The following is a 12,085-nucleotide window of genomic DNA, read 5'->3' as shown; positions in this document are numbered from 1 at the left end:
AAATAAATAAAATATTAAAAAAGAAAAAGTTCCAACCAGCAGCAGGTGAATGTGTAAACTAACTGTGGTGCATCCATACAAGGGAACAGTGCTAAGCAAGAAAGAGGTAACTACTTCTCCATGCAACTCCGATGAATTTCAAAACTCTTTCACCAGTGCAAGAAAACAGACAGGGGTATACACTGTATGATTCCAATTACACGAAATACCCAGAAAAGCCAAGTGCAGAAAGACAGAAAGCACATTGGTGGTGACTGGGGGTTGGGGCAAAGTGGATGGGGAACGATGGGGTCTCTCTTCAGAGTGATGACAATGTGCTGGAACCAAATAGAGGCGGTGCTTGCACAGTACTGTGAATGTCCAAAATGCCACAGAATTGTCCACTTGAAGATGGAGGAGTTTGTTTTCTGAAAGTCTTCTCAATTCAGAAATAAAAAAGCAAGCCCTCTTGAAAGCAAATTCAGCTGTGAGAAGTGTCATAGGACTTTTCAGCTTGAAATCTCATCTTGTGACACACCAGAGGAGACATGACAATTACAGGGGTCTGAGCGGTGCCCACACCAGTGTGTCTACAAGGTGACGCTTCAGTGACTTCAACACATACGGCATGACCGCATCTAGCTCACAAAGAAGTTTTTTAAAAAGATTTGAAGGACGGGGCACTTGGGTGGCTCAGTGGGTTAAGCCTCTGCCTTTGGCTCGGGTCGTGATCTCAGGGTCCTGGAATCGAGCCCAGAATCGGGCTCTCTGCTCAGCAGGGAGCCTGATTCCCCCTTTCTCTCTGCCTGCGCTTGACCTACTTGTGATCTCTGTCTGTCAAATAAATAAATAAAATCTTTTAAAAAAAGATTTGAAGGAGATGTATGTTTTGAAAATGGCATTGAGGGGCACCTGGGTGGCTCAGTGGGTTAAGCCGCTGCCTTCGGCTCAGGTCATGATCTCAGGGTCCTGGGATCGAGTCCTGCATCGGGCTCTCTGCTTAGCAGGGAGCCTGCTTCCCCCTCTCTCTCTCTGCCTGCCTCTCCATCTACTTGTGATTTCTCTCTGTCAAATAAATAAATAAAAATCTTTAAAATAAAAATGGCATTGAATTCCTGCACCCCCTTCACCTAGATCAGGAAGCCATGTGGCTGGGACATGTTGACATGCACTCAGGCTTGTGCCTCTCCAAAACTCCATTTCCCCATTGGTAAAGTGGGTGACTGAATGGTACAGGGAACAGGGGTACTTGCTCCCTGCTGTCACTGCTGTTATGTGAAGTCGTCTCCCACCCATTCTCTCCCTGTCTCCTGGTAAATCTGAGTCACACAGACCTGCTTCATCGCTTCTCGTGTATATTAATCAAGGTAGGCTGATTGCTGTAGCCAACAAGCTACTTCACACTCCTGTCACAGTCCAGTGGCAGTGGGGGCAGCTGTTCCAGAAGTGCAAGCTTGTAGAATTCATTGGGAATCCGGGAGTGGTAGGTGACCCTGCTGCCCCTCACTGCTGCTGGATTCTGATTTGCTAAGGGGTTAAGAGCTTCCAAGAACAAAGCAGTCCTGTTGGCCAAGGCAGGATGGAAACTTACGGGGATTTGTGTAACTGCCACTGAGCTCTAGTCTTGCTTTGTATAAAGCTTGGAAATGAATGGTATTTTGGCAAAGGGGCATTAAGAGTCTCGACATTTAAGATTTGGTTGCCGTGTCCTACAAAAATCACATCCAAAAGAGATCTATAATTCTGATTCGTTATCTTATTTGACAGCGGGTTGCCCCGTAATACTTGTTTAAAGATTTATTTATTATTAGAGAGAGAGAGAGCATGAGCAGGAGGATCAGAGGGAGAGGGAGAGAGACTCTCAAACCGGCTCCTTGCTGATCACTGAGCCCATCGTGGGGCTCCATCCCACGACCCCAAGATCATGACATGACCAGAAACCAAGAGTCAGATGCTTAACCGATGGTGCCACCCACCCAAGCGCACAACCCCTGTCATAGTTTGTAGTTGTCCTTTCTAGATTTGTCAAACAGTGTTAACGCAGGTAATGTTTTCCTGAGAAAACATTAGAGGACCGATTCCCAAGTTTCTTTCCGTGCACCATCCCCCCAACACACACACACAGAAGTACTAAGGGACTGTGAAGTTCTTACTTTACTGAGAATCTTGGTTCGTAAGTGAATCCCTCCCTCCACGGCCAGGCTGTTGGGAGGGTTAGAGCGAGCACAAGCAGCCCATGCCACAGACTGTGGACGTCAGGGGAGACTGTGGCGCCACTGAAGGCTGGCAGGACCCTCCAAGAGGTCCAGGTAGGCATGGGATGGGTCCTTCGAGAGACCGAGTATGCCTTTTTCTCCCTATTTGTGGGACCTAGTCTGGTCTTAGATGAAAATGAAGTTGACCCACCACACAGTGGGGAGAAAGCATTCCCCAGAAGACAAACATTTTCAGAATAAATATCCTATATGGGATCTTTGGCCCCAACTCAGCTACGAGCACAGGTGAAGGGACCGGGACTGGTGGGGCACCTGCTTCCCCTGCTCTATTATAGCAGGCGCCAGACCGCTCCCTGAAGGGCAAGGGGCATCTGCTGTGCTCCCCACCACCGCACCGTTGCGGAGCCCCCAGCTTCTGGGACCACCGAGCAGGACCCTGAGCTGGAACCACGCTGGCAGCAGATGATGCAGGCCCGAGTGCAACAGCGGGCCGGGATGAGCCCTCCCCACTGTGGGGGCATCCCACTGCCCCGAGAAATACTCACTGGCTTCGCCCCCCTTCCCCTCCCGTGACCCTCCAAGTTCACATCCTCGCTGCCCTTCACTCTCCTGCACACAGTCCTGGGAGGAGCGCTGTTCCCAGAGCTGGGGCAGCCGAGGGGAGGATCTCCCGCTCACCTGCATTTCTCTTCCCGAAGGGACACTAGAGATGCCTGCAGGTCCGTCCCATGCTTCTCCTTCAGGCTCTGATAGGACACCTGGAGGCTGAGGTGGAGCTCCCTGGCTGCCTTCAGGTCTTCCTTCATCTTCTGCAATAACAAGTTGCGCCGCTGGGCCACACACTTTGTCTCGGAGGGCTTCCCTGGCTGCGAGGCTCGGAAGTGACTCTCCAGGGGCACGTGTCTGACAACGTCAGACAGTTTGGTGGACAGGCCGTCTGGCCTGCTCGGCTTGGGAGGCTCAGAAAACGGGGTCTTCTCGCTGGGCTGCTTGCACTCGTCCAGGCTGCTCTTTGCCTTCAGCGCGAAGCCCCTGGGCCTGCGGCCTTCCTGCAGCTCCTGCAGCTGCTGGTGGCAATGGCGGAGCCTTCGCTCGATCTGGGCAATGGTGGCAGAGGCGCGCTGGTTCACCCTCTCGAAGGCCTGCCGGATGTGGGGGGCCTGGTGCCGGTCGGCTTTGGACACCAGCTTGAGGTAGCCCATGGTGTTTTCATCCCGGCTGGCCTTCTCCACTCTCAGCTGCTCGGAGAGGTAGAGAATGCGGTGCCTGACACTGTCCTGTAAGTTCCGGGCCAGCTCCCCAGTTGGGAGACTGCAATGGCCGCTGGGGCCATCCTTGGCGGATGACAGGGACCTGCACGAGGGAATGCTGGAGGCAATGTTGGAGGGGACGTTGGAGGGAATGGTGGCACTTGAGCTCTTGCTGTCTTCCGCCTGCATTGGGAAACAAGAAATCATGAACAGGTACTTCTTTGAGCTACAAATAGTAGGACAGGACATGGAATTGCCTCATGCTAAAAATACTTAGGCGTAAGCACAGATACTCACATATGCAGGATTTGTGCATTCAAGATGGGCCCAGCACAGATGAGGAGGTCAAGTTCAACTTCCAGGCACCTCTCCCCTTCTTTTCAGCACCTGACTTTTTTTTCTTAGATGTCACAACCCTCAGATCAAGAGTCGCATACTCCTCCAACTGACCCAACACCCGACTTTTTGCTCTATGAGTGTACCTCACTAGAACCCCCAGAATCTTCCTTGGCTAGAATCTTCCATGGCTAAAATCTTCCCTCCATATTTGTCCTATCTGTTCTTGGACTTCCTTTCTTCCAAGAAATACCAACTGTATTGGTATAAATCTCATTTTGTAAAGAACTATTCTGGTAAAGTATGGAATAAGCTTGCTCCCATCAACCCATACGGTTTCTTATATTGCTATTGCCAGGCAGATAGAAGAGGTAGGTAAGGAGATTTGCATCCTGACAGGCTCTTTTCTTCATTCAGTCATTCATTCAACACGTGATTCCCGAGCACCCACAACATGGTACAGAAGCCAGAAATGTTCCTTGCTCATATAGAGCTGGTGGTGAAGTGTGAAAATGTCTATTGTGATGCCTATGAATGAGTCTCTTGCATGGACAAGTTAATAAACCACTCAGAGGGTCAGTTATCTCATCTCTAAAATAAAAATGCTTATAGCAGCATAGCTGGAACACAATGGACCAGGGAAGAATGAATGGTGATGAGCCAGGAAATGTAGGTGAAGTCAGAACGGGTGAAGGGGCGCCTGGCTGGCTCAGTCAGTGGAACGTATAACTCCTGATCTTGGGCTTGGGAGTTCAAGCCCCACATTGGGGGTAGAGATTATTTTAAAGTAAAATCTTTTATTTTTCTGCCAATGCTTGTAAACATTTACTAAAAAATAACTGTCTTTGTAAAGATTTTTATTTATTTATTTGAAAGAAAGAAAGCCAGTGAGAGGAGGAGCAGAGGGAGAAGCTCTCCCCACTGAACAGGGAGTCTGACATGGGGCTCAATCCCAGTACCCTGATATCGTGACCTGAGCTGGAGGCAGACACCCAACTGACTGAGCCACCCAGGCACCCCCGAAAAATAGCCATTAAAAAAAAAAAAACTAGCAGGAAGTGGTATTGTTTTATATTTTTTAAAAAATCTTTTTAAAAAGCCTCTGTTCTGTTTCTACTTTTTTAAAAAAGATGTTATTTATTTGACAGAGAGAGAGATCACAAGTAGGCAGAAAGGCAGGCGGGGGTGGGGGTGGGGAAGCAGGCTCCCTGCTGAGCAGAGAGCCCAATGCGGGGCTCAAACCCAGAATCCTGAGATCGTGACCTGAGCCAAAGGTAGAGGCTTAACCCACTGAATCACCCAGGTGCCCCTGTTTCTATTTTTTAACTGTAAAAGCCTTCATAAACATTTTCAATCTGCAAAGGATTTCCTGGTGGTAAATCATGGGTGATTATATGATAATACATAGCTTGGTTCTGTCTATTTTATTGTATGCAAATTACACCTTGATTTAAAAAATGTCATACCATTATGCATCTAGTAGACTGGCAAAATTTAGACTAATAATAATAAATGTTGGCAAGGATATGGAACAACGGGACCTCTAAATCACTCCAGGTGGGACAGTAATTGGTACAAGTACTTTGGAAAAGCACTAGTAAATTGTAACATTGAAGACATGCATACCAAATGGCCCAGAAATTGCATTAATAGGTATAGCCTTGAGAAACAGGTAGACTAATTTCCCCAATAACCAACGACTAGAAACAACCCATCTGCCCATCAATAGTGAAATGTGAAAGTGAACTGTAAAATGCTCAACAATATACTACTATACAACAATGAAAATGAACTACAGCCTTGAAAACATGAACGAACAAGCATGATGTGTTGAACAAAAAAAGCTAAACACAAAAAAATCCTTACTCTCTATGGTTTCATTCACACAAAGTTCAAAAGCAGGCAAAACAAAATGATGTTGTTTAGGGACAGTAGACAACAAAACTATAAAGAAAAGTGTGAACATGGATAGCATAAACCTCAGTATAGTGACTCCCACTAAACTGGGAGAAGGGGAATTGATTGAAAGAGACATGTGGAGGCCAAGGTGCTTGACCCTAGTAATAGATACAAGCAAGTTCACCTTATCATTATTTCCTAAAATGTATGTTGATGTTTTCTGTGCCTTTATATACATATGCCAAATCTCACATTTTTAAAAGTTTTTAAATAGTTGGGACACCTGGGTGGCTCAGTGGGTTAAGCGTCTGCCTTCCACTCAGGTCTTGTTCCCAGGATCTTAAGATCGAGCCCCACACTGGGCTCCCTACTCAGCTGGAACCCTGCTTCTCCCTCCCCCACTATCCCTGCTTGTGTTCTCTCTCCATATATATATCAAATAAAAAAAATAAATAAACTAAATTTTAAAAATAAAAGTTTTTAATGGTCAACAGATGGATGTATAGTGCATTAGAAATAGCTGAGGAGAGAATTAGAAAAATGCAAAACAGGGACACCTGGGTGCCTCAGGCAGTTAAGCAGCCAATTCTTGATTCTGGGTCCAGTCATGACCTCAGGTTTGAGAGATCAAGCCCTGTGTAAGGCTTTGCATTCAGCATGGAGTCTGCTTGAGGTCCTCTCTCTCCCTCCCTCTCTGCCTGTCCCCCTGCATGCTCTCTCTCTGAAAGAAATAAATAAAATCTAAAAAAAGAAAGTATCCAGAATGTAACACAGAGGGGACAAAGAAATAGAAAATTTGAAAAACAGAAGACATGGAAGATAGAATGAGAAAATCTAACAAAATGAGAGAATGGCAAGATTTTAAGAGATAATCAGGGGCACCTGGGTGACTCAGCAGGTTAAGCATCTGCCTTCAGCTCAGGTCATGATCTCAGGGTCCTGGGATCAAGCCCTATATCGGGGTCTCTGCTCAGCAGGGAACCTGCTTCCCCCTCTCTCTCTGCCTGCCTCTCTGCCTACTTGCCATCTCTGTCTGTCAGATAAAAAAATAAAATCTTTAAAAAAATAAAAAGAGAGATAATCACAAAGAACTTTCCAGGACTGATGAAAGACAGAACTCCACAAATTCAGGAAGCCAAATAAACCCCAAACAGGAAAACAGAAGTAAACCCACACCTAGACACACGACTTTAAAAACAGCCAGATTTGGGGCACCTGGGTGGCTCAGTGGGTTAAGCCTCTGCCTTCGGCTCAGATCATGATCTTAGGGTCCTGGGCTTTCTGCTCGGCGGGGAGCCTGCTTCCTCCTCTCTCTCTCTCTCTCTCTCTGCCCGCCTCTCTGCCTACTTGTGCTCTCTCTGTCAAAAAAATAAATAAAATCTTTAATAAATAAATAAATTAATTAATTAATTAAAACAGCCAGATTTTAAAACCTGATTACCTTTAAAACCATGACCTTCAGACTGAAAGCTGACTTCTTAGCGGCATCAATGAAATCCAGAAAAGAGTTGAGTAATATCTTCAATATGCTGAGAGAATAGCTGTCAGAGAGAAAAAAAATAGGTCATATTCAAATAATCAGAAGTCATTGTCTTCAGACTTTTCAGCAAAGCACTGAGGAACAAGAAAACAAGTAATGCCTCTGAATTTGCAGGGCAGGGGATGATTTTCCAACCTAGAATTCTACACCCAAACTGCCTACTGTAAGATTAGACTCAAGACATGAAATAACTGAAATCCTTTACTTCACCCGCATTCTTTCTCTGGAAGCTATTAGAGAAGGAGCACCACCAAAACAAGAGAGGGACCTAAGAACTAGGTAGAGATGTGATCTATAATACAGGTCAAAAGGATGATGGAATGATGGAAGGGATGCCCAGGCTGGCAGCTGGACGGCAAGTCAAAAAGCTCCAGGAAAGGGGCACCTGGGTGGCTCAGTCGGTTAAGCATCTAATTCTTGGTTTCAGCTCAGGTTATGATCTCGGGGTCCTGGTATCGAGTCCAGCTCCACACTCAGCACGGAATCTGCTTGTCCTGCTCCTTCTACTCCTCCTCCCCACCTCTGTCTCATAAATAAGGAAAATCTTTTTTTAAAAAAGCTCCAGGAGAGGGGCGCCTGGGTGTCTCAGTGGGTTAAAGCCTCTGCCCTCAGCTCAGGTCATGGTCCCAGGGTCCTGGGATCGAGCCCCACATCAGGCTCTCTGCTTGGCAGGGAGCCTGCTTCCTCCTCTCTCTCTGCCTGCCTCTCTGCTTACTTGTGATCTCTATCTGTCAAATAAATAAATAAAATCTTAAAAAAAATTTTTAAAAGGACTCCAGGAGAGAGCACTCCAAGGAAATGAAGTGCATGGAATGCTGGGCATCTTTGGCCAGCTAGAGAGAAGACATAAAGAGCTGGAGGAATTGCTAGTCAATGAGAAGTAGTAGAAAAAAAGCAATGTGGTGGGAGGGGACAAGTATTAAGTCTAAGGTAAACAAAACATTGGGAGAGAAAAAAAAAAGTCATCAAAGTGATGGCTCAATTACAACTAGTGTTTCCATGGACTTGATAATGTGAACACCAATGATCTAACCTAGATTACCTGTACACCATAATGGAAGGATTTGGAAGGGGGGTGTGGGAGAGAGATATATTATCATCATCTTCTTTTTTTAAAAGATTTTATTTATTTATTTTGATAGGGACACAGCAAGAAAGGGAATACAAGCAGAGGGGGTGGGAGAGGGAGAAGCAGGCTCCCCACTGAGCAGGGAGCCCCGATGTGGGGCTTGATCCCAGGACCCTTAACAACTGAACCACCCAGGCGCCCCAGGATTGACATTTTTTGCAATAAACTTCGTAGAACCATTTAACTCTTCAAGCTGAAGGTTAGACAGCCATGGCTTTATTTTGTACAGGTGTAAGTTAAGAATGGTTTTTACATTTTTATTTTTTATAAAGTTTTAAAAAAGATTTATTTATCTTTATAGAGAAAGAGATAGCGCTCCTGATTGAGCACAAGCACAGGCAAGCAGGCAGCGGGGGAGGGGCAGAGGGAGAAAGATAATCTTAAACCAACTCCGCACAGAGCTCAGAGCCCCACTCAGGCATGCCAGTGCCCTGAGACCACAACCCAGGATGAAATCAAGAGTCAGCCGCTCAACCAACTGAGTCACCCAAGCCCACCAATTTTTGCATTTTTAAATTGTTGAAAAAAATCAGAAGAGTATTTTGTGACATGTGAAAATTATAGGAGATTCAAATTTCAGTGACCATAAACGAAGTGTGATCGGCACACAGCTAAACTTGTTCATTTATGTGTTGTCTGTGGCTGCTTTTGTGCCACAAAACTGCACAAAGGAGACCACACGGCCTCAAAGACTTACTATGTGGCCATTTATAGAAAAAGCCGGTTGAGCCCTGATTTAAACTATGTTCATATAGGGGCACCTGGGTGGCTCAGTTGGTTAAGTGTCTGCCTTCAGCTCAGGTCATGATCCTCCTGGAGTCAAGTCCCACATCTGGCTCCTTGCTCAGCCAGGAGCCTGCTTTCCCCTTTCCCTCTGCCTGTCTTTCTCCCTGCTTTCTGCACTCTTTTTCTCCCTCAGTCAAAGAAATAAATAAAAGCTTTTTAAAAAAAGGAAGTAGGGGACACCTGGCTGGCTCAGTCTGTACAGCTCACAACTCTTGATCTCAGGGTTGTAAGTTCAATACACACATTGGGTGTAGTAATTTCTTACAAATAAAATCTTAAAAAAAATAAAATATAGGGCACCTGGGAGCCTCAGTGGGTTAAGCCTCTGCCTTCAGCTCAGGTCATGATCCCAGGGTCCTGGGATTGAGCCCTGCATCTGGCTCTCTGATCAGCAGGGAGCCTGCTTCCTCCTCTCTCTCTGCCAGCCTCTCTGCCTACTTGTGTTCTCTGTCTGTCAGATAAATAAATAAAATATTAAGAAAATAAATAAATAAATAAATAAAATATTAAGAAAAAAAAAAAAAGACTGGCTCTATTGTGGGGGCGCCTGGGTGGCTCAGTGGGTTAAAACCTCTGCCTTTGGCTCAGGTCATGATCCCAGGACCCTGGGATCAAGTCCAGCATCAGGCTCCCTGCTCAGCGGGGAGCTTGCTTCCCCCTCTCTCTCTGCCTGCCTCTCTGCCTACTTGTGATCTCTGTCTGTCAAATAAATAAACAAATAACAAATCTTTAAAAAAATAAAATAAAAACTAAAGACTGGTTTTACTGTGGAGTTTAGATATAGATAGAGGTATCATTAACTACTCAGAATTGAGAGAATACATTGGTGGAAAATTAACCACTGGGGAAAAAAGCCACGTACAAAATATCCAAATAACCAAAAAGAGAAAAACAATTGCACTCTATTAATCCCAAAAAAGGAAGGAAAGGAGGCACAGAAAGAAACAAGATATTAGGGCAAATAAAAAATATAAAATAGGATGCCAATTAGATGTGATTATCAATGACTCTGTACCATGGTCTTGAAGAAAACACTTAATACCATAAATATGTTAGTCTCTACACATCAACCTATAAATTCAATGAAATCCCAATTAAAAACCCAATAGAAGTGTCTTATGAATCTTTAACTGCTTCCAAAATTAATTTGAAAGAGAAAATGTAAAATAATAGCTAAGACATTTTTGAAAAAGAATAATAAATATAGTGTTGGGACAATTGGCTATTTAAAAAAAATAAGTTATGTTGAGCACCTGTATATGCTGAAAGGAGACCACACGGCCTCAAAGACTTACTATGTGGCTATTTATAGAAAAAGCTGGTTGAGCCCTGATTTAAATAAAGAACGAAGCATAAAAATGAAACAACAAAAACATTAGAAAAACATAATAATGCTTTTACAATCTTTTCATGAAGAGGACATTTCTAAACAAGACCGAAACCAAAGATCCATAGATAAAAAGATTTATATATTTTACTTCATTAAAACAAGCTTTCAGAGGCTCCTGGGTGGCTAAGTCAGCTAAACATTGGCCTTGGGCTCAAACCACAATCCCAGGGTCCTCAGATCGAGCCTCTTGGCAGGCTTCTCTTTCTGCCTGCTCTTCCCCCTTTTTGTGTGGTCTATCTGTCAAATAAAATCTTTTTTAAAGAATAAGGTTTCTCTTAACATTTAAAAAAATTTTTTTAACTTATTTTTGTGTGTGTGAGAAAGAGAGTGCCCACGAGTGCACACGAGGGCAGGGGACAGAGGGAAAGAGGGAAAGGAAGAAGCCAGACTCTGGCTCGATCCCAGAATCCTGGGATCATAACCTGAACCCAAGGCAGATGCCTAATCAACTAAGCCACCCAGGCCCCCGTCGCTTAAGTTTTTAAAAAAGCCACAGGTTGAAGGGAGCCTGGGTGGCTCAGTCAGTTAAGCGTCTTCTTTCAGTTTGGGTCATAATTTTGGGGTCCTGGGATCAGCCCTGCGTGGGGCTCTGTGATCAGCAGGAGTTTGCTTGTCCCTCTTCCTTGCCCCTCCGCCCACCGCCATCCTTCTCTCCTCTCAAATAAATAAATAAAGTATTTTTAAGTTAAAAATAAATAAGAAATAAAAATCAACAGTTTGGGAGAAAAGATTTGCAATTATCTCTCATAGAGAACAGGCTAGTCAACACAGTATATAGAAAATTCCTACAAATTAGAAAGCTACAACAATCCAATATGAAAACAGTAAAGGATAGTAATAGACAATTCAGGAACGAGAAACTACTGATGGCAATAAACACAGCAAAAATGTGCGACTGCAAAGATATCGGGCAAACAGGAATCAAGGCAGTAACTGAATACTGTTTTCTCATCCAGAGAATGCCACACGTTAAAAAAGACTAATGACAGCCGGTGTTGATGAGGATGCGGAAAAATGAGCACTCACATATGCTGCAGTAGGGGCACACATGGCTTTCGTGGAGCGATTAGGCAATATCAAATGAAATTTTCAGCGCATGTGCCCTTTACACAAGCAAGACTGCGGGAGCGTATCCGCATTCACTGGCACTTAAGGGCTCTCAGTAGCTCGGCAGTTTTGAATTAAGATGCTCCCCAGTATCTTAACTTGGGATATAGTGTTGAGGGGGTGGTGTCATTCACTGGGGGGAGTCATTCAAGTTCTTTTAAGATTGTCTCAAAGTCAGAAGGACCAGCTCTCCAAGACTACATTGGGACGTTGAGGAGATGGGGCTCCCAGAAGTCAAGTTGCCTCAGGAAAGCTGCAGGGTAGCTGGCGTTGGGCTAACGCCACCTCAAGGATCACAAGGAGCTTGCAGCTTGCCGTACAGAAGGTTCTAGAAAGAGAAAAAGAGGTAGCGGAAATAGACAATGCTGTTTCAGAACAGCATGCCTCATCGCCTGAGAAGCCTAACTGGGGCAAGGCTGGTTTGGAGGGTAGGGGTCGGGGGCCAACAAAAGG

General features: G+C 45.0%; 1 protein-coding gene across 3 annotated transcripts in view; it reads right to left on the bottom strand.

Moving 5' to 3' along the window:
* Positions 1-12,085, bottom strand: part of TEX28 (testis expressed 28) — a 45,541-nt gene that overhangs the window by 4,631 nt on the left and 28,825 nt on the right. For all 3 annotated transcript variants that reach the window (XM_045068131.1, XM_013050119.2, XM_045068130.1), the window contains 2 exons: positions 7,122-7,221; positions 2,874-3,628 (listed from right to left, as the gene is read on the bottom strand). In XM_045068131.1, coding sequence (XP_044924066.1) covers positions 2,874-3,628; positions 7,122-7,133 — 767 coding nt within the window. In that variant the 5' untranslated portion in view covers positions 7,134-7,221. The remainder of the gene's footprint in view (positions 1-2,873; positions 3,629-7,121; positions 7,222-12,085) is intronic.

This window comes from Mustela putorius, unplaced genomic scaffold, assembly GCF_011764305.1.
Source record: "Mustela putorius furo isolate JIRA1106 unplaced genomic scaffold, ASM1176430v1.1 tig00003899_pilon_pilon_pilon, whole genome shotgun sequence".
NCBI classification, from domain to species: Eukaryota; Metazoa; Chordata; class Mammalia; order Carnivora; family Mustelidae; genus Mustela; species Mustela putorius.
This window is presented reverse-complemented; position numbering and strand designations above follow the sequence as displayed.